At 43.8% G+C, this 22,954-nt stretch overlaps 1 protein-coding gene across 1 annotated transcript in view; it reads right to left on the reverse strand.

Moving 5' to 3' along the window:
* LOC115146012 (A-kinase anchor protein 6) overlaps window positions 1-22,954 on the reverse strand; it is a 183,005-nt gene that overhangs the window by 97,552 nt on the left and 62,499 nt on the right. The window contains 2 exon segments of the mRNA XM_029687753.2: window positions 12,400-12,575; window positions 14,566-14,662. Coding sequence (XP_029543613.2) covers window positions 12,400-12,575; window positions 14,566-14,662 — 273 coding nt within the window.

Consider the following 22,954-nt stretch of genomic DNA (forward strand, 5'->3'; position numbering starts at 1 on the left):
TCGGGGGGTGGTTTAGAAATAGACATGAAGTTTGGTTGGAAGTATTTGTTATTTAATGTGATGTGGGGTAATCATCTTTAAAGGTGGTCGAAGTAGATCACTGAATAAGCACTGACAATAGAAAAATCTAATTAGCCAACCAATTGAATCCCCTCACAGATCCATCATCCTGCAGTCTCTCCAAAACAAGAGAATTAGATCAGTCATACTCATTTATTTACATCATGGGTGGTAGGAAAGAAAACTTAACACTGGAGGAAATTAGAGGTAATTATGGGGCATTTTGTATAATTCAGAGCCATTAAGTGTAATTTGACAGCGACTATGTCAGAAGCGAAGACTGGAGAGCTACTGCTGCCTGTTGTGGAGAGAATCACAGGTTCCTCTCTTTGCTGTTGTTTGGGAAAGCAAAGCATCACATAAATAGGGCTTTAAGATTCAGAACAACTCGTGGGCAGAATAAACACATGTACCACCAGAGAGATTTCAACTCAAAGAGAAATGAGGGAGGACCAACCAAACACCATAGAACCAACATACAAAGCCAACATTGACTCAAATAGAACAGCACAACAGGTATTTTTCTTTTGAATAGAGACAATCATACATAATACATGTTCCAAATATATGTTGGGCTTTTTAACCAACACAAAGACTCACTATAAGTAATAGGTCTCAATCATCATATTGACCAATGAGCATATGTAATGAATTGGACTGTCCTTAGTAACTCACTCTAGTCCAGGTGGACTACTAACAAGATTGGCCCATTTCTAAAGTTAAGCAATCTATCATTGGACCTGCCTGGAGTGCCAGCTGGGCGGGGTTTACACTTTTGGTACTATTCCATTGGTTCCATTGTGTCAGGCAAGCTCAGTCAAGTGCAGCTAAAATATCTGAAAGAAAACCAACACAATTTGAACCCAGGTCTGGATCTAAGAATCACAGTCAAAGGAGATGATGTACTGTAGCAATGGTCCAAACATCACAGAACAGAGCACTACGCAGTCCTCCTGATTCTCCACAGCCACTAGACGTGGGAATCAAACCTTCCTCCTCTCCTAACATTAGAGCCCATTTATTCTGCTTCTCCTTCCAAAGTAATCTCTTCTCTTTGCTTTACTAACAGTGTTCAAGGACACCCTTCTACTTATTTCCAATATCAAAGCTGGAACATAAATCAAAAGTAATCCGGGAGACAAGCCATTCTGTTTGTACAATAATTCTTAGCATTTCAGCTGTGTTGACAATGCCAATAATGCTTTTCCACCAGCCGTGGAGGAGACGGAGGAAACAGAGGGAATTCAGGGCTGAATCCTTTAAATAACATTTGAACCCGGAGAAATTTGGAAACTTTCTGAAAGGAATAAACCCCAAAACAATAGTACTCACACAGGTGAAGATCAGCCTAGAAACCGGCTACATTTTCTGCCAGCTCTCATGCAGAGTTTGTAGCTAGTGACTTGCCACTGCAATACCATAGTAACGTATACGATATCATAATAATATAGTAATATAATATCATTTTACTTCAGGATGCTTGTCACAGGTGGATTTTGTCATGGGGATTTACACACACACACACGCACGCACACACGCACACATACACACGCACACACAGTGTGTTGCCTGCTTGTTCCCTGCTGGTGTCGACATTAAAACGATTCAAGCACAAACAAAGAGGCGTCTAATCACCATGGCCAGGTTTGTGACAATAATAACATTTTACTACTCAGAGCATCTGTCAAAGCTCGCTATAAAACCAAAGGAGAAATCATTATGGATCATCAAAGAGCTAAAACGCAGTGGCAGACTATTTCTTTCCCCGTCTATCTACTGTATTGTAAAGTACATATAGAATACATGAATTCCGAATACAGAAGATAGAACTCATTGGATGTCATTTATCTTTCCTCTGAGGAACAGATCGTCACTTCATGACTGAGTCCTTTCCCCTTTTGTGTATCTGTGTGCATTGCTTTTCAGGTATCTTTCCTTCGGCGCTTTGGCCAGATTTCGGGGAGGACAGAACCAGAGGACAGACATTAGAATTTTACAACACTCCAAGGAGCAGGTAGGGAGAAGTAGGGAGGGAGAGGTAGAGAGGGAGAGACAGAATGAGAGAGAGAGAGAGAGAGAGAGAGAGAGAGAGAGAGAGAGAGAGAGCGAGAGCGAGAGAGAGAGAAAGGAAGATAAAGGAGAGAGAGAGAAAGTGAGAGAGAGAGAGAGGGAGAGAGAGAGGGAGAGAGAAAGAGAGGAGAGAGGGAGAGAGAGAGGAGAGAGAGAGAGAGAGAAAGGAAGATAAGGAGAGAGAGAGAAAGTGAGAGAGGGAGAGAGAGAGAGAGAGAGAGAGAGAGAGAGAGAGAGAGAGAGAAAGGAAGATAAGGAGAGAGAGAGAGAAAGTGAGAGAGAGAGTGAGAGAGGGGGGGGGGGTAAAAGATCCATCTGAAGCGCGTCTGACATTCATTGACGACTGACAGAGGGAGAGAGGGAGTGATGGCTGATGGGACATGTTTTTGTCTTTCACCTGTGAGGCATGTTAAATCATCACAGGGATAAGGTAATTCCACCTCCCATATTTCATAACACTGCTGACAGTTTTATGTTGACCAGATTGGCTATAAGCACTCCTGATTAGAATATTTTTTTAAACATTCAGCTGAGAATGAACATTGGGTAGGTACATACAGGGAGGGAGGACTTGATCTTGAAAGTTGTGACTGAGGCTGGGGTGGGGCTGATGGAATGCTTTAGTGATGTTTCCGCTATCTGTTTGATTGAATGACATAGACATCTTTTGTCATGTTTTACAGCAGCTGCATAATGTGCCTCTTTTAACTCACTGGCTCCATTATGTTTTTGAAGCCCACTTTGTTTATTCCTGAACCTGCTTCGTCATTTTCCCAATTGCTAATCCACTGTATGGTGTGGTCCAGTGACTCTCTACACTGTATCTGTAACAATTCCCTACATTAATAATACAGTATAGCAGTTGATGCTTCTCTGATGCCTATGCTTCCACTGAAGCCTTGTTAAATATTCATTGACAATTATTCCACACTGACTTAAGGGTAATTGCTGGGTCCTGAGAGAGAGGAGGGAATGAGGAATGGAGGGAGGAAGAAGAAAAGAAGGGGCCGTGCCGTTATTACTGCGCACTACTTCTTCAGGAGGAGGCTTACACTTCAGCTGGACCACACGTGCAGTGCTGCATCGCCATCAGCTTTGTGTCAATGTGACGTTCTACCTGAAATACCAGAAACCAGCCAAAAATCGACTTTATTTCTCACGATTTGAATTCACAAGATAGAATTCATGCGCGGTTCTTGAGCTTGGATGCTGCCATTGGACGCAAAGCAACGTGGGCAGTATAGCAGCGTCTATTGATTTCAAAGGAAGTATTCCCTCAATGGCTGATGGCAAGGCCGGATGCCCGATGGCTGTAGTGTAGAAGGGCCGTTAGTGTACGCCCCAAATGGCACCCTATTCCTTGATCCCAGGTCAAAAGTAGTGCACTACATAGGGAATAGGGTGCCATTTGGGATCTTAGCAAATAGCCCCAGGATCCAATGCAATCAGCTCCTTCACCCCCTCCCTTCCCACAGTCCAATCAGATGTTTAGCTCAACCATTTCATTTTTGATTAGAACAAAACATGAAATATTAAAAAGATAGTAAATGGTCACCATACTGTACAGCGAGATACTGTGGGTCTGCTCTGACTTTTAGAAGAGGGATTATGCGCTCTCGCTCCACCAGAGAACGGGCAGGGCTTTCTTGAGAATACAGAAATCCCTGTCTGTGAATAATATTGTCACTGTTGGATTACAGTTGGATGAGAGTCATCTGAGGAAGCCCTATGTTAGGAGAGGAACAAACAATACCGCAAGCCAAAACTCCTTCTGTGTCTCTGTCGACCGTGTAACATATTGTTTGAAGAGTAAACACTGTTTACTATTTGGTAATATACCCCCGTTCGTATGAATCTAGATATCAACACACAGATGAGTTAAGAGCATTCTATTTTAAGAATTCTTTCTAAGAACATTCTCATTGAAGCACTTCATTTGCCATTCATTGTACAAGGACAGCAACCACAGTTGAGACCAGTTGAGTTTGCACTGTGTTTTAACTTAAGTTACCACTGCTGTACTATTCAGGCAACACATTATAAAGCAATCATTTTTCTCTAACGCCGAAGCTGCATGAGCTCTTCACTTCAAGCAATATCAAGAGCCTAGCCGTCACACTGTGTTCATATATCCCCATCCATGCCTATCAGATTGGACCTGATTGTATTTAGTTTGATAGAATTCATTAGGCATTAGCAGCCCTGACATGTGGACACCCAGCAAACCACAAAGGGAATCAAACTAATAGGCTCCAATAGAGCTCCGCATTTTCGGCACCAAAAAAAATCTCACTCTGATTCTAATAATTACAGCCTGAAGTGCCTCCTCGTTGCTTTTATTTGCAAGCAAGTTGGGTAATCTTTGATCCGATTGCCAAGTGTCGAAGGCAGAATACAAATGAAAAAAAAGAATAAAATCTGGTTTTGATTTTTCTAGCGGACTTCAGCTGCACACAATAACACAGCCAGGGGATAGAAGATTGAAGAAAAGTAATGAAGTCGCGCAAAAGCACTCGGACGGGGTCATTGGTTGCGTCTGAAATGGCAGCCTATTCCTTATATGCTAGTGCACTACATTTGACAAGGGCCCCATAAGGTGCCATCAAAGATGCAGCCACACAGTGGATGCTGAGCAGCGAAGTTCGGATTGTTGCTTCATTCACATTTAGAAGCAGAATGAATGGGAAATCATTTTGTTCATAAGAAGGTGTTTAAATTGTACTAGATTTAGAGTAATGTTCATTTCTGAAATAGACAACTAGGCTACACAAAGAAACCAGAGGAAGAAGGGCAGGGGCTAGTACATCTTCCTTCACCATCTCAATAAACAGACTGTACAGAGCTGCAACAGTAGCTTTGACTACAACACAACGCCCTACTATAAACGTTTCACCTATGCTAGTATTTTTTGTAAAAGCCACGGATCCTTTTCAAACGCTGGGACGTGACAGCAGGCTTTACTGCATATTCATTTCTATCATCCTTGTAATTAAATATTTGATAAATGCACCATTAACTTTTTGGGGAGAAATTTCAATTGTCTTTGGGCAAAAGTCACTTAGAGGTGTGATATTTTAGCACACTTTGTACATTCCATTTAGAGTACCTTTGCATGCTAATACTGCCAGAGAGACCCTGGCATATATTCATTATTTCTTATTTGGATATCTGATTATTTGCATTTCTCATTTAAAAGACAGAAACACTTTAGAGCAGTTATTTAGGAGTTTGATATAGTTGAACTAATTCAAGAATTTATGTGAACGTGACCCTAGATAAAGGGATGTAGATATGAATTCCAGGACATCAGCCTTTATTTTTTTTCTCTACCAATGTGGCAGCAATTGCAGAGGGCTTCAGAAAGAATTGACTTGTTCCACATGTTGTTGTGTTACAGCCGGAATTTAAAATGAAAAAATGTAGATAATGGCCTTCACACAGTATCCCATTATGTCAAAGTGGAATCATGTTTTTTGAAATATTCCAAAAATGCCATGCAAATGAAAAGCTGAAATGTCAATAAGTATTCAACCCCTTAGTTATGGCAAGCCTAAATATGTTCAGGAGTAACAAGATCTCTGTAGTCCACATACAATTATCTGTAAGGTCCCTCAGTCGAGCAGTGAATTACAAACACAGATTTAACCACAAAGACCAGGGAGGTTTTTCAATGCCTCGCAAAAAAGGGAACTTATTGGTTGAAAAAAAAGAAAAGCAGACAATGAATATCCCTTTGAACATGATGAAGCTATTAATTACAGGTTGGATGGTGTATCAATACACCCAGTCACTACAAAGATACAGGCGTCCTTCCTAACTCAGTTGCTGGAGAGGAAGGAAACCGCTCAGGGATTTCACCATGAGGCCAAAGGTGACTAAAACAGTTCAAATCAAATCAAATTTTATTGGTCACATACACATGATTAGCAGATGTTATTGTGGGTGTAGCGAAATACTTGTGCTTCTAGCTCCGACAGTGCAGTAATATCTAACAAGTCATATATAACAAATTACACAACATATTCCCAATACACACAAATCTAGGTAGGAATGAGTTAATACTATATTACATACGGACGAGCGATGTCAGAGCGGAACGGACTAAGACACAGTAGAATAGTATAGAAAACAGTATATACACTTGAGATGAGTAATGCAAGATATGTAAACATTATTAAGTGCATTATTAAGTTAATGAGATACCGTAGAAAAGTATAGAAAAAGTATATACATATGAGATGAGTAATGCCAAATATGTAAACATTAAGTGATTAAGATACCGTAGAATAGCATAGTATACACATGAGATGAGTAATGCCAGATAAGTGGCCAGTGATTTCTAGTCTATGCCTAAAGGCAGCAGCTAGTGATGGCTGTTTAACAGTCTGATGGCGAGATAGAAGCTGTTTTTCAGGCTCTCGGTCACATCTTTGATGCACCTGTACTGACCTCGCCTTATGGATGGGGTGAATAGGCAGGGCCTTGGTGGTTGATGTCCTTGATGATCTTGTTGGACATCCTGTGACATCGGGTGCTGTAGGTGTCCTGGAGGGTGTCCTGGAGGGCAGGTAGTTTGCCCCCAGTAATGCGTTGGGCCGACTGCACTATCCTCTGGAGAGCCTTGTGGTTGTGGGCGGTGCAGTTGCCGTACCATGCGGTGATACAGCCTGACAGGATGCTTTCAATTGTGCATCTGTAAAAGTTTGTGAGGGTTTTAGGTGACAAGCCACATTTCTTTAGCCTCCTGAGGTTGAAAAGGCACTGTTGCACCTACTTCACCACACTGTCTGTGTGGGTGGTCCATTTCAGTTTGTCAGCGATGTGTACGCCAAGGAATTTGAAGCTTTCCACCTTACTTACGTAAATGAGATATTTCTGTATTTAATTTGCAATACATTTGTAAAGATGTCTAAAAACATGTTTTCACTTTGTCATTATGGGATATTGTGAGTAGATGGGTAAAACTAAACATATTTAATTGATTTTGAATTCAGGTTGTAAGAGAACAAAATGTGGAACAAGTCAGGGGTATGAATACTTTCTGAATGCAGTGCACATGTCAAGAGAGGAGTCTAATCATTTGATACATTATTATAGATTAGATTGTTAATAACCAAAGCAATCCATACTCAATGTAGAAACACAGTTGTTGGTTTAAACTAGTCAAAAGAGAGCATGTGAATTCTCAACTATAAGGGGCATGAAACGACAGTTTCCTGACACTTGTTTCAGAATGCATATTTAGATTTATTTCACAAAACAGTGATTGTCATATTCAAAATAACTTATCTCCACAATAAAAGGCTTGGCAAAACTCACCAACGCACTATAAACTATTCTACAAAGTCAAAATAGTCATACCTAATGGAAAAGTTACAGCCTCACCATCCAACACAAACTAAGTCATAAAGCCGGGTGAACTCTGAACATCTACCCATAATTCCCGGCTGATGAAGAAGGGGCTGATGGGAGCCAGGCAGCAGTCCGCCCAGACTAAAAAGTCTTGCCGGAAATGTCCCTGTCCTGCTTTAAAGTGACACTCCACTTCCTTTAATTACATTTCCACCAGGCAGTAATAACCTGGGGTCAGTTCTAAGCGTGCTGTACCTTGATATACCTAAGACCCACTCCATATGCAGCATGGTGGTGTGGCATATCACTGGTGTGGCATGGCCCTTAACATATGCCCAGTGAGCAGAATGGGGGATGATGATGACAACGGTGGGCCCTCCTCCCCTCCTGTTATTCTCCCTCCCACCACACCCTCCCCCTGCCACCTCTCATCCTCATCCCCCCCCCCCCTCCTCCATGTCCCTCCCCCGTTGTGCTGCAGTCAGCCAGGCTGGCTGGTTGAAATTGGGGCCTCGGGGCAGACAAGCTGTCTGGGAGCAGCGGCAGATAAGGCCCCATTGATTTTACATACATACATACATAGACACACAGGCAGGCCAGCATAAGTATATGCCACTGACACCTGGCAGGGCTCAGATGACCTGAATAATCCCACTCTGAGGAGCTAGATATTCTATCACTTGGGGCGACAGAGGCAGGAGTAGGTAGGGGGACACAACACCTACTCTGATAAACTTTGCTGTAATGTGAGGCATGGTAATGGCAACATCGCCCAAATATCACCAGAGTGCCGGGTGTCGTTTGGTCACTGACTGGGGGCTGTTTCGTCAAGCTGGTTAACTGGATTTATGTCCCCTGTGACCAAACGAACATGGTCTAATCTGAAGGGATCAATGAGAGAGTGATGGGGTTACTGAGAGGAAGAAGGGTCCAACCACCCCTGCCTCCAGGGAGATATGGTACGTTCCAACTCTGGGCACAGACTGACTGACAGGCGGCTGGACAAACTGACTGACTGACTGACACAAGATCTACAGCAGGCTATTTTGGACAAATAACACACACCACCACTTTTTCCATGGATGTCAATGATGTTAGCTGACAATTCTGCTGCACTTTCACAAATTTCCTCCATGTTGAAAAAATGGAGGAAGAGTTGATGACAGGGCTGTGGTTGTGCTGGGCTCTGCTGGGGCTGTGCTAAACTATGGCTCTGTCATGCCATGAACAGTATGCCCATTGGTGCATGAAGAGGAGGTGAAAGGAGAATCACGGCAGACACTGAACATTGGACATTGAAATACTTCCTCCCAGACCTAACCTACACTGGGTGTGTGTATATATACGCATCCGTGTGCGTGAGTCCATGCATGTTGGTTTGTTTGTGTGGTCAACACCTTCCCGTTCTGTGAGAGAGAGTGAGTCAACGGCATGGAGACAGAGCCTACAGCAACTCCTGTAATGTGACAGACAGTATCCTCTGACGGTGTCCTGCTAAGCTCTTGTATATTGTACTGTTCTTCAGGTCCAAAACACCAAGGCTCATGGAGAAACGCATCACACACCACCGGCACCAGAGAGTAGAGCAGCATCCCAAATGGCTCCCTATTCCCTATATAGTGCAGGGTAGGGTAGGATAGGGTACCATTTGGAATATGGCCTAGTTGACTCAGAACACAGCTTTACAATTCCACAATAATATTCAATCCATGTTAAAATCACAGGGACAATCTGAACACACACGAACGTTCTCTTGTAAGAGTAATCTCTCCCCCCTTAACTGATATTCTGTGACATTTCCATGAATCACGTACAGATACTATGTTCTTCCATAACTCTGTGTAAAGCATGCTTAGCTTTGCCTTGTACTGTATGAAATACAAATGCTACCTTCTTCGTCACCATGAACACCAACAGTCTGGTGTGCATCCCAAATGGCACGCTAATCCTTATATAGTGCTCTACTTTTGACCAAAACCCTATGGCCCTGGTCAAATGAAGTGCACTATATAGGGAATAGGGAGCCATTTGGGATGCAGTTCTGGAGTATCATTATTTGCCAGGGGATTTTGAGAAGCAGCAGCTTGTTATTGAGACTGAAGCGTTGAAGTGTTGAAGCTCCGAGCTGTTTATCATTACATGCTCTCTCCTCTCTCTCTCCTCTCTCTCTCCTCTCTCTCTCCTCCCGTTCCCTCCCTCTCTCCTCTCTCTCTCTCTACTCCCTCTCTCCTCTCTCTCTCCTCCCTCTCTCCTCCCTCTCTCCTCTCTCTCGCCTCCCTCTCTCCTCTCTCTCTCCTCCCTCTCTCCTCCCTCTCTCCTCTCTCTCTCCTCTCTCTCTCTCCTCCCGTTCCCTCCCTCTCTCCTCCCTCTCTCCTCTCTCTCTCCTCTCTCTCTCCACTCTCTCTCCTCTCTCTCTCCTCCCGTTCCCTCCCTCTCTCCTCTCTCTCTCTCCTCTCTCTCTCCTCCCCTCTCTCCTCTCTCTCTCCTCTCGCTCTCCTCTCGCTCCCCTCTCTTCTCCCTCTCTCTCTCTCCTCCCGTTCCCTCCCTCTCTCCTCCCTCTCTCCTCCCTCTCTCCTCTCTCTCTCCTCCCTCTCTCCTCTCTCTCTCCTCCCTCTCTCCTCCCTCTCTCCTCTCTCTCTCCTCTCGCTCTCCTCTCGCTCCCCTCTCTTCTCCTCTCTCTCTCTCCTCTCTTCTCTCCGCTCTGTGATCTTCCCCAACAATTTAATTAGAGGAGAATAACTAAACAAGACAGGGTTCCCTCAGGATTACCATTTGACCAGCATCCAGCCATGTTAAAAACTTTATGGTCCCATGGAAAATGATTCAGACTCGGGAACATCAACGAGGGAGACGGCAGAGAGGAGCATATGGTCTCCGCAATAACAACAAACCGTTATGGCCGCCAGGAGAGACGCACCTTGCTTTATACACACCTTAATGCGTGGTGGGGGCAACGTTAGTGTCTTCATCTCACACGTTATTACTCCAGTGACATGTCGCATTGCTCTTCTATGTGGCATTTTTACACAGGCTCGAATTAATGACCTCAAAGAGCACCTGTTGTTTTTAGGAACATTAGGAATTAATGGGACACCGGAAAGAAACAGTGTCGTCGTAGAAGGAGGCCATTTTCCTATGTTCTCCATTATAACTAGGTTGATGTTTGATTTCACAATAAATTCCCAACGTATAAAGCTTAAGTACATGAGCTATATGAAGTACACAAGGCCACCATTATAACAAGCTAACATCTCCACACATTAAAAGAGCGATAAAGAACTTCAGGCGAACCTCCTACGTTGATAATGCCTGATGGATGAACCACAAACACCACCTGTTGGACGAAACCCCTGACTTTATCATCCCACCATTCGGATGACGTCACCCCGTCATCCATCCATCCATCCCTCCACCCAGAAGATGACACCTCTCATCCTGCTCCCGTCAACATCCTCCTATGGTATTTACCCGACCCCCGTGCCCCCTCGTCAAAGAGTCAGGACGGGTCCATACACACAGTGCTGAGAGGAGATTTGTGGCTCCTTCCCTGACCTTCCCCCCCCACCACAATGGCCGCGCTCTAATTAGGCAATGCATCTGATCGTCATTAACAGCTATGGGATAATGAATCACTGGCTCGTCTCTGTGTTAATTTGCTGTAACCAAGCGGCTAATGGATGTCAGAGCTGACTGATCACACTGATTGTGGTGATTTCTAATTGCAACAAAACAATTTAAAAGCAGCAGGATTATTTATGTCGTCGCCTACGAAGAGGAAAGAGGGATGCGCCGTGCCCACTACTAAAGTAAAATACCTGGAGAGGGGAGGAGGGGAGAGGAGAGGAGGGGGAGGAGAGGAGAATAGGGGGAGGAGAGGAGAGGAGGGGAGAGGAGAGGAGAGGAGAGGAGGGGAGGGGAGAGGGGGGAGAGGAGAGGAGGGGGAGGAGAGAGGAGAGGAGAGGAGAGGAGGGGGGAGGAGAGGAGGAGGGGAGAGGAGAGGAGGAGAGAGGAGAGGAGGAGAGAGGAGAGGAGGAGGGGAAAGAAAAGGAGACACTGTACAGATAGCCAGCTGGCTATGCTATGCATGGGAGGAAAAAAGGGATTGTGTTTCTCATTTGGTTCAGAAGAAGAAGAAGAGATTATGGTCAGAAGAAGGAAGAGCGAGGAGCGATGCTGTGAAGATTGCACCTCCACGTCGCACGGCCCCTTGGGAAATCCAGCCGAGCTGTGCTGGTGCTCTGACATGGCTGCTCATATCCTTCTGATGCACAAACACAAATACATTTTTCTCTCTCTCTCTGCCTCTCTGGGTAAGTGGAAAGGATGCCTCCTTCCACCAAAATCAGATCTGAGCGTAATTACCAAATCACAATTGGCAATTAAACAATGAGCAATCGTAACCTAGAATGACTACGCCGGTAATTACACATTAAATGCAAGGAACATAAATTGGGTTTCACACATTTTGAGCTACAAATAATTGTGTGTGAATTTTGTGTCTGTTGCCCCCGTGCGTGTGTGTGCGTTCGTTGCATTTTGTCTTGTCAAATTATTCATGCTACCACCACCATTGCTTTAGAGTTCATTTATGAAATATTTCATATTCACATCATGCACAACTACGTGTCCCTCCCTCCCTCCCTTCCCATGCCCAGTAACTTCTAACTGGGAAGCTTTAGCTGTTTCTTATGCTAATAGCAGCAACCCTTCCCATCTCCCCCTTCTGTTTGTTTATTTTGCTGAGTGAGCACTGGATAGCCGTGGGCTAGAGGAAGAGGAGACGAGAGGGAGAGCGGGTGGACTTCAGTCAGTGGCAAGCGGACAGGCACGCGGGCGGGGCAGGCAGGTGGTGGCGGTTGGGAGGTGGGAAATGGGGGATATGAGGGGGGAAATGGAGTCTGCATGCAGCCAGTTTACCTTGGGGCTGGCTAGTGGACCCGTGGTCTCTGCCTCCTGAGAGGCCTCAGCCTCAGTGGCCAGGATGTGGGCTTTGATGGCATCCAGAGTGCGCAGCATCCAGCTGTGCTGGCGGCGGATCTGCCTCTGGAGCTCCTGCCACTGGTGTACGGTCATCTGGAGCATGTCCCTCAGGCCTGGACAGATAATAAAGAGAGAGAGAGGGGGAGGGAGAGGGAGAGAAGATATATTAAAGATAGAGAGGGAGGGAAGAATGTAGGAGACCGAGACCCAGAAAGAGAGAGAGAGAAAGAGAGAGAGAGAGAGAGAGAGAGAGAGAGAGAGCAAGGCAGGGTGGGGCAGGGCGGGGTAAAGAAAGAGAGAGAGAGAGAGAGAGAGAGCAAGGCAGGGCGGGGTAAAGAAAGAGAGAGAGAGAGAGAGAGAGAGAGAGAGAGAGAGAGAGAGAGCAATGCAGAGCGGGGTAAAGAAAGAGAGAGAGAGAGAGAGAGAGAGAGAGAGAGAGAGAGAGAGAGAGAGAGAGAGAGAGAGCAAGGCAGAGCGGGGTAAAGAAAGAGAGAGAGAGAGAGAGAGAGAGAGAGAGAGAGAGAGAGAGAGAGAGAGAGAGAGAAATGAGAGGAATGGCCAACATCCAGTCTTTTGGATTATCCAACCAACCCTCTTAAAGTCCTTCATTCATGCCTCTGTATGTACGGATATTTAGCATTGTATTATGATCAACTATTTGACCCATTATCATAGTAATTGTATACCTTCTTCATCGGTCTTTAGAAAGGGATTCCATAGTCTGAGTGAGGTAGTAATGCTCTTCATTTGATATTACCATGATTTCTTCAGTGGTCCACCTCGGTCTCTCTATGCTGAACACAGATGCCTACGTGATCTGCCCTGTACTATGTTCACTAATGTATATGTACACACCAGTATGTGTACTGCATGTGATGAGTCGCTGGTTTAGAGTTAATCCCTTCCCACACCTGCAGAACCATCAGCATGTTACTCCAGCCCTGTCTTTCTACCAGCAGCCATGATTCACCCAAATCCTGTTTGTTCAAAGTAATTAAAAAGTGCAAATCAAGATGAATGAGCCAGGGCAGAATGTGACCCTGTAATCCACACGCACGCACAAAGGCACGCACATATGCATGTACACGCACAAACACACTGACTGTAGTATCTATTGAGTGACTGGCTGCTCAACAATGTCACACACTGCTCATACCTGTGGAATTATCATGACTGATCTGCAGAGTTGCTAGGAAACCGGTATTAGTGTCTGCAGTGCGGGAAGTAGGGGGAGAGATTTGCTAAGAATTGTGTCGTCCAATAGTAAGCGAGTGAAGGTACTAGGAACCAATGCAGATGAGATGTGGATGAAAGAAGGGAGGGAGAGAGAGAGAGAGAGAGAGAGAGAGAGAGAGAGAGAGAGAGAGAGAGAGAGAATGAGAGGGAGGAAGAGAGATAGAGAGAATGGGAGAGAGCTGATTCTAGTGAATCACAGTAGGGCTCTTCTCACCTCTCCTCTCTTCTCCTCTCTCCTGTCAGAGCTTTTCAAACAGCTCCAGGATCCTGGAGGCCATCTGCATTTTTAATGGTGGGCAGCTTAAGAGCCAGCGAGGAGACAACTCGCCAACTGGGAGGTCAGCTTAGCGGATTTGTACATTTGCTGAGCGCTTGGCTGGCTGGCTGGCTGGATGCTTTAGGTGAATAATCGGCCCAGCAGAGAGGAGAGAATGTCTGGATGATGGCCTCTGACTCAAGTCCTGCTGTTCCTAATTCCACCTCTCTTCATATACACAGTGCCTCCTCCCTCTCTTTTTCCTCTCTCTTACTCCCTCTCTTCATATACAGTACACGGCACCTCGCTCTCTCTCCTCTCTATCATTTCTCTCCCTCTCCACCCCTTTCACTCTCCACCTCTCCTCTCTGTCATTTCTCGACCCAGTCACAAGCACCAATCTCTCCCAGCCTGCCCGGACTCACTCACTCACTCGCTCAATCCACTGCAGATAGAATGCCATTGGTAATGTATGTTGAAAAAGGCTGTTTCTTTCCCCCCTTCCCATTGCTTGAGAAGCGGTTACTTTAAGATTTATACATTCTGAAGGTCAGTATGTTAATATAAACATTAATAATAAATGTGAGGGTTGAGAGCAGTGAGAGCCGTACCTGATTTGTGGGAGATTATGACTTCCAGCAGTTGCCTGCCTTCTTCCAGGACACAGTCTTTCAGGGAACAGTGACTGTCCACGTTCAGCTTGAAGCTCTGTAGAACCAGACACAATGTATTAGTACACAGTCTTTCAGGGAACAGTGACTGTCCACGTTCAGCTTGAAGCTCTGTAGAACCAGACACAATATGGCACACATGACGACACCTCACAACAGTCAACTTACTAGATGTTACGTGTTCATTTCTCTCTCTAATAAACAAGATACCACAAACACTCAAACATAAACACATGCAATGTGTTTTTGAGCATCAGAACAAAAAAAGAAACATGAAAATGATACTAATAGTAATTCACAAACTTATACACAAAGCACACAAGTGTATAAACTCATATTTCACACCCCTGGTACAATCCCACAAGTCCATGAAATATTGGAAATCAGTTACCATATTAAAAACTGCAAACATTTGCTTCCATCCCATGGCAAAACTTGTAGAATTGCAACAAACTTGCTTTAAAACAGCAACATCTTCTCTATGCCTCATGGCAAATCTTTCAGAATTGCAGGAAATTAACTTTAAAACGTAAATATTTTCTCTTCGCTGTCATGAGGGGGGAAATGTTTTGCTCACAAGGTGGGGGGTATGGATGTGAGTACGCAGACCCACAAGCTAATGTGGCCCCTCGTGATGAGTTCAGATTTTTTGTGGCCCACACCCCACCACAGTTGCTCTAGAATCCCCCTCTTCCAACAGATCACTACTCCATCCCTTAAAGGCAGGGCCGGTCCTGGACATTCTGCTGCCCTAGACGAGACAAAAAAATTGCAGTTCCAACAAGAATAGTCCCAGTAAGCAAAATAACGTTGAAAAGACGTCTAAAATACATATTTTCTGGAAATCAAGTTCATTTTTGGTTCTGAAGTTGAAAATATGTAATTTATAGACGTCTATGTTTGGGCCAAATCAAGGCTGGTCCAGACGTAGACAAAACTTGACCCAAACATAGGCATCTATAATTAATTCAGATTTCGTCTTGAACGGACCAAAAAATGTGGAAAACAAGGCCAGTCAAGACTGCACAAAAAAAAAGACACCCAAAATGCGCCAGAGTCGGTCCGTGCTTACTGGGGTATAGCCTACAACAGGGATGGGCAACTCCAGTCCTCGGGGGCCGTCCCTAATCAACACAGCTGATGAAACTAATTGCATCCTAAACTGAAGATCATGATTAGTTGATTATTACTGTCAGATGTGTTAGCTGGGGCAAAAGTGTGACACCAATCAGGTCCCAGAGGACTGGCGTTGCCCACCCCTGGCCTACATTGTCGCCTGAAATGGTATTTTAGGAATGCCCATCTAAATGGTAGGCCTACCGTTTGTAAAACACCAACAACAAAAAAGATGGCCGATCCAGACAGAAGCAAAAAAAGAAGTTGGCGTCAATATGTGCTTAATGGGGTGTAGCCTACCATCTTGGCCTCCAATGAATGCCCATCCATGTTGTAGGCCCACTGTTTGTAAAACATTGGCTCTATTCGTCCACATTCCTGTGACTAATCAATTTAAGCTCTAAATATCAGCTCCCCGACTTCATCAGGAGTTGTCCTCAGCTCAGTTGCAACGAGTTTACACAGCGGGAAATGTAGAGGTATTTTCTTTTTTTGTTGTTGCTACGATCAGCTCGTAAAACACGAGTGATACAAAGTTGAAACCACTGATCATGACCATTGAGCCCACGGGATGAAACTCCTGGGCAGCAGTTGTGAGTAGCCTGATTGTACATTTACATACTGTCCCTTTCACTTTGACCTGTCCTGTTTTTAGGATATGTTGTTTGTTAACATGTCCAGCACATTTTCATATATTTTATTTGATCGGGCGCCATTTAGGTCAGGCTACCTGATGGTAGAAACCTGTAACGATGTGAAAAAAGTTTCTCTCACTACATTGTCATCCACTTTCTCTCCAGCCTGTAGGCTACAGAAAAGGCCACATACTCTTATAACCATATGCTATATCTGATACATGATTTATGTCAGATCATTGTTTTGGCGTAATGTTGGTGGAGCGCTGCAGCGCTGCATCTCTTCCCGCAGCACCCTGGAGATGCGCGCTCAGAATGGACAAGATACATCATTTGCCTCCCTGCCTTTGACAACGTGGGAGTTGCTTACCAGCATCAGCACTCACCTAAAAATCACATAGGCCACTGGTTGAGAGAAATTGTCATTGTTTTCGGGCAGAATTATGTGAATATTTATGTGTTGTTGGAGGTACATCTTAGTCAGTTTAGTTCAAAATGCCGCCCTCGTCAATCTGCCGCCGTAGGCGGCCATCCTAATCCTGCCTAATGAGCGGGCCGACCCTGCTTAAAGGGATCTATCATCCACCCATCCCCTAACTCTCCAACTTGTTCAATATTCCCCCAAGCGCCCTTATTACTGTGATGTCTCAATTCCGCTATTGTTATTCTCTTTAAAAATACCCCAAACACTCCTCTTTCTCTCTCCCGTCTCTCTTTCCCCCAATACTCTTCCCCCTCAATCCCATCTCTCCGTGGGTGCTGCTATGAAAACTTTCATGTTGATTGGTTTTGATAATACCCAAGGAGCCGGTGCAGAGCCGAGTGCTCTCGTGGTGCTAAGAGTAATCAAAGTGGAGAGAGAGAGATATGGGGAGTGAAAGAGAGAGAGAGATGGAGAGTGAAAGCGAGGGAGAGAACATTATGCTGGGACCTGGAGGGAGGTGGGGCTGTGCTTTTGAAGATGTGCTGGGTGGTTAGGGGTGGAGGGAGGAGGGGGTTGGAAAGGGTCGAGGATGTGCGTACAGAGGGGGGGTGAATCAAGGGGGGCAGAGGGGTCCCAGGGGAGTGATGCAGCGAGGCGCCTGGAGCCATCTTCGCCTTAGATTCTCATCTCCTCAGATCTTGGGCCGGCCTGTTGCTGGCGATTAGGGCCTGGTGTGATCTGACCAGCATGCTGAAGGTGTGCCGAGCCAACACAGCCCTGGCTAACTGTATCTGACGGCTTGCCGCCGAGAAAGCAGGGAGAGGAGCAAAGAACGAGGCCCAGCTCTACTCAGCTGGGTGAGATGGATGAAGGGGAATGGGACACCGCACTAACTAAAAGATGCCCTCGTTGACTCGCTCTAACGCTGATCCAGGGACAGCAAAACAGCCGAGATGGAGTTATTCACACTCACAGCAAGGCCCCGTCAGCAATGGCACCCTATCCCCATAGTGCCTTCAGAAAGCATACATACCCCTTGACTTATTGCACATTTTATTTTATTACAGCCTGAATTCAAAATAAATGAAATGTATATATATTTTTAACCTATCAACACACAATACCCCATAATGACAACGTGAAAACATGTTTTGAGACATTTTGTCAAATGTATTGAAAATGAAATACATGAATATCTCATTTACATAAGTATTCACACCCCTGAGTCAACACATGTCAACACATCGTCTGTAACCTTTGGCATCGATTACAGATGATATCTTTCTGGGTAAGTCTCTAAGAGCTTTGCACACCTGGATTGTACAATATTTGCACATTATTTATTTTTTATTCTTCAAGCTCTGTCAAGTTGGTTGTTGATCATTGCTAGTCAACCATTTTCAGGTCTTGTCATAGATTTAATTCAAAACTGTAAGCAGGCCAACATTCACTGTTGTCTTGGTAAGCAACTCCAGTGTAGATTTGACCTTGTGTTTTAGGTTACTATCCTGCTGAAAGATTAATTTATCTCCCAGTGTCTGGTGGAAAGCAGAAAGAACCAGGTTTTCCTCTAGGATTTTGCCTGTGCTTAGTTCTATTCCGTTTATTTTTGTTCCCAAAAAACTCCCTAGTGTAGTCCTTGACGGTGGCAAGCATACCCATAACATGATGCAGCCACCACCATGCTTGAAAATAGGAAGAGTCGTACTCAGTAATGTTTTATATTGGATTTGCTCCAAACATAACGCTTTGTATTCAGGACATTAAGTTAATTTCTTTGCTACATTTTGTGCAGTTTTACTTTAGCGCCATATTGCAACCATGACGCATGTTTTGTAATATTTGTATTCTGTACAGACTTCCTTCTTTTCACTCTGTCATTTAGGTTAGTATTGTGAAGTAACTACAATGTTGTTGATCCATCGTCAGTTTTTTCCTATCATAGCCATTAAACTCTGTAACTGTTGGCCTCATGGTGAAATCCCTTATCAGTTTCCTTCCTCTCCGGCAATACTGGGTGTATTGATACACCATCCAAAGTGTAATTAATAAACACCATGCTCAAAGGGATATTCACTGTCTGCTTTTTAAATGTTTACCCATCTACCAATAGGTGCCCTACTTTGCGAGGCATTGGAAAACCTCCCTGGTCTTTGTGGTTAAATCTGTGTTTGAAATTCACTGCTTTACTGAGGGACCTTACAGATAATTGTATGTGTGGGGTACAGAGATGAGCTAGTCATTCAAAAAACACTAATTTTGCACACAGAGTGAGTCCATGCAACTTCCGACTTGTTACTCCATGCAGTGGTGTGAAGTACTTAAGTAAAAATACTTTAATGTACTACTTAAATCGTTTTTGAGGGGTAACTGTACTTTACTATTTATATTTTTGACAAAATTACTCTACACATTTTCTCTGACACACAAAAGTACTCGTTACATTTTGAATGCTTAGCAGGACTGGAAAATAATCAAATTCACGCACTTATCAAGAGAACATCCCTGGACGTCCCTACTGCCTCTGATCTGGTGGACTCACTAAACACATGCTTCATTTGTAAATGATGTCTGAGTGTTGGAGTGTGCCCCTGGTTATCCATACATTTTTTTTTAAAGAAAAGAAAATGGTGCCGTCTGGTTCGCTTAATATAAGGAATTAGAAATTAGTTATACTTTTATACTTGATACTTAAGTATATTAAAAACCAAATACTTTTAGACTTTTACTCAAGTAGTATTTTACTGGGTGACTTTCACTTTTACTTCAGTCATTTTCTATTAAGGTATCTTTACTTTTACTCAAGTATGACAATTGGGTATTTTTTCCACCACTGAGCCCACGCAATTTATTACGTGACGTGTTAAGATTGTCATAACAAAGGGGTTGAATACTTACTGACTCAAGACATTTCAGCTTTTCCTTTTTTATTAATTTGTAAACATTTCTAAAAACAGAAATCCACTTAGACATTATGGGGTATTGTGGGTAGGCAACTGACACAAAATCTCAATATAATCCATTTTACATTCAGGCTGTAACACAACAAATAATGTGGAAAAAGTCAAGGAGTGTGAATACTTTCTGAAGGTACTGTATATAGTGCACCCTATCCCCTATATAGAGCACCACTTTGAAAGCAGTGCACTATACAGGGGAGAAGGTGGATAAAGGTGCCATTTGGGACGCAAACCCAAAACATCTGATGCTGATCCATATAATGTAAGAGGTGGGACCAAGAGGCCACACACACACAAATGTAGTTGTTTCAACTAAATATTATTAAGGAACTGGTTCCACAGTCTTTTTTGTTGTTTACTAACCTTTTGGTCAAAGTGTCACCTGAACTTAACATTTTTAGTTGGTCCAAACGTAGCTCCAACATGAGAAAACGTATGCAAAAAAATCAGTCTACTTAAAATGATGCGTTTGCTTAAATAGCCTCATGTTCATTCAACTATAAAATGATTATTTACCTAAACAAAGGCCGTGGAACTAGTTACACACACACAGTGTGCAATGTTTTCAGCTTACATATTTGACATACATTGACATTCATGATTACATTGTGCGTGTTCATTTATACAGTAATTAAGATTCAACATGTCATCACCTGGGATTTGAACTGAAAACCTCTTGGTTAAAAGCATTCCCGTCTTCAATGATGAGAGAAGAGTCAGATTAACTGATAACTGACACAGACATGGTGTCGTAGCAGGAAGATGGGAATGCCATGAACCAAGAGGTTCTGAGTTCAAATCCCAGGTGATGACATGTTGATAATAATTACTGTATAAATGAACACGCACAATGCAACCATGTATGTTGACGTGTGTCAAATATGTACGTTGAAAACATGTTAAAAGCACAGTTTGAGTGTGTGTGTGTGTGTGTGTGTGTGTGTGTGTGAGTGTGTGAGTGTGTGTGAGTGTGTGTAACCAGTTGCACAGCCTTTTTTTAGTTAAGATGCCCAATTGTTCATTTATAATTGAATGAACACATGAGATAAGCTGAGCAAACACATCATTTTAAATTGACTACATTTATGAACAAAGTTCTCAAGTTAGAGCTAAGTTTGGGCCAACGTTTTTTTAGTTCAGGTAACACTTGGACCTAAAAGTTGATTAAACAAACAAAAAAGACTGTGGAACCAGTTACTTAATAATAATCAGTTGAAAGAACTACATTTGAGTTTTTTAAAAATGTTTTTTTGTGTGTTGTTTTTACAGTGTATTCATGTTATAGTTGATTCTTCCATTCGTTTTTGGAAATCATTTACAAAAGCATTCCTACCTAGATAGAGCGGGAGTGAATTACCGTACCATGTATAGTACTCCGATTCAAGTGCTATGCTGCAATCTTTAAATGAGACCGAGAAAATCCAGCAAACTTGGTGCCACCAGCGATGAGGGGATATGGGCCTGTGACAGATGGTCACCTGAAGGTATTCGTCAGAGATGACAAGGTAACATCTCCTGGCTGGTGGATTTATGATCCCCCAGATGGACAGGGGATTGATAGCCTCTCGGCTCTGTGATAGCTTAGAACAAGTCAACACTAATACATTAGAACTAGATATCTACCACTGGTGGAAGGAAGTCGCATTCAATTATTTCACAGCAGATTAGAAAGTATTAAAAATTATAATAGCGTTTTTATTCCGAGATTTGACCGTATGGTTTTTAAGTGAAAATGTAGAAGGAATAGAATAGAATAGAACACTAAGCTATCCGTCACACTGTGATATAGGGTATAGCTCTCTACCATGCTGTCTAGATAATGTATGTCTACAGTGTCTATAATAAAACATTGACAGTCGTCGATGATGACCGGCCGTCTAATCCTTTATGAGAAAAGGTAACAGTTTATGCCTTATGAATGCCACATCTTCAAACTGACATTGTCGATAAATTGTTGACAAATAGTTCATAAACAGTTGATAAATAGTTCTTTGAAATGCCCTTCGTTATACTGTACTTGATCAAAATAGGTACCAATCGTTTCATAACTAAGGATGAAATGTTCATACCATATAAAGTAAGAGAATGTCCTCGCATTTCTCTGGTTTATACCGTGATGCAGACACGTGTTCGCTGTACGATATGATCTGATATATATTCCATGATGTGTCCAGTGGAGCAGGCAGACTGCAGTGCAGCAGCAGAGAGCATGTGGCCCAAACCGCACCCTATTCCCTACATATTGGTGTATTGGTTTTGACCAGAGCCCACTCTATAGGGAATAGGGTAGCCTTTGGGATGCAACCAGAGAGTTTAGCAGCAGAGACTGGGGGGCTCTGGGTGGATTTAGCTGGGGGCAGGTGGGTTATTGCTGATTTGACACCTCTAGATGTGCTACAGTATGAAGCCGCTGGAACTCGAGCCCCTCGCTCCCCTCGCCTCGCCCCTCTGCTCGCTCCTCTATGGTTTAGGCTGAGGCGAGAGGACTGTAATCCCCACATCACCTCACACAGACAGACACACAGACAGGGCAGTGCCGTCATCTCACCGAGACAGAGGGAGAGGGAGAGTTGAAGAACGCCGTCATGTATGGACGCGTCTGGGGATGTGGAGGGACAGGGCTCACACACACACACACATACAGACACACACACAGGTTGGGATGGAGTTAAAGCCTGCGGAGGTGTAGTGGAGGATGGAGGATGGTGTTAGCGAGGCTCAGAGGTTGGAGAGGAGGTGGGAGTTGGGAAGGCTAAGTTAGAAGACGTGGAAATGAATCGGCTCACTCGGAGCCGGAGAGGAAGATACCTGGGTGACTAACATAATAACATCAGCTAAAAAAGTGGCTTGGCATTTTATTTCCAATTCTATTTGATCAGATTTTTTTTATTTATTCACCTTAGCATATTTTCGAGTAGAGTATCATATAGCTAAATGTGATGACATTGAGATTTGACATTGAAATTGTACATGCACGTGGTTCCTGAGAGAGAGAGAGAGAGAGAGAGAGAGAGAGAGAGAGAGAGAGAGAGAGAGAGAGAGAGGTAGAGACAGAGAGAGAGAGAGAGAGAGAGAGAGAGAGAGAGAGAGAGAGACAGAGAGACAGAGAGAGAGGGAAAGAGAGAGAGGGAAAGAGAAAGACAGAGCGACAGAGAGAGACAGAGAGAGATGGGGTTGTATCTATATATTTTCCT

The sequence above is a fragment of the Oncorhynchus nerka genome, linkage group LG18, assembly GCF_034236695.1.
Source record: "Oncorhynchus nerka isolate Pitt River linkage group LG18, Oner_Uvic_2.0, whole genome shotgun sequence".
NCBI lineage: Eukaryota > Metazoa > Chordata > Actinopteri > Salmoniformes > Salmonidae > Oncorhynchus > Oncorhynchus nerka.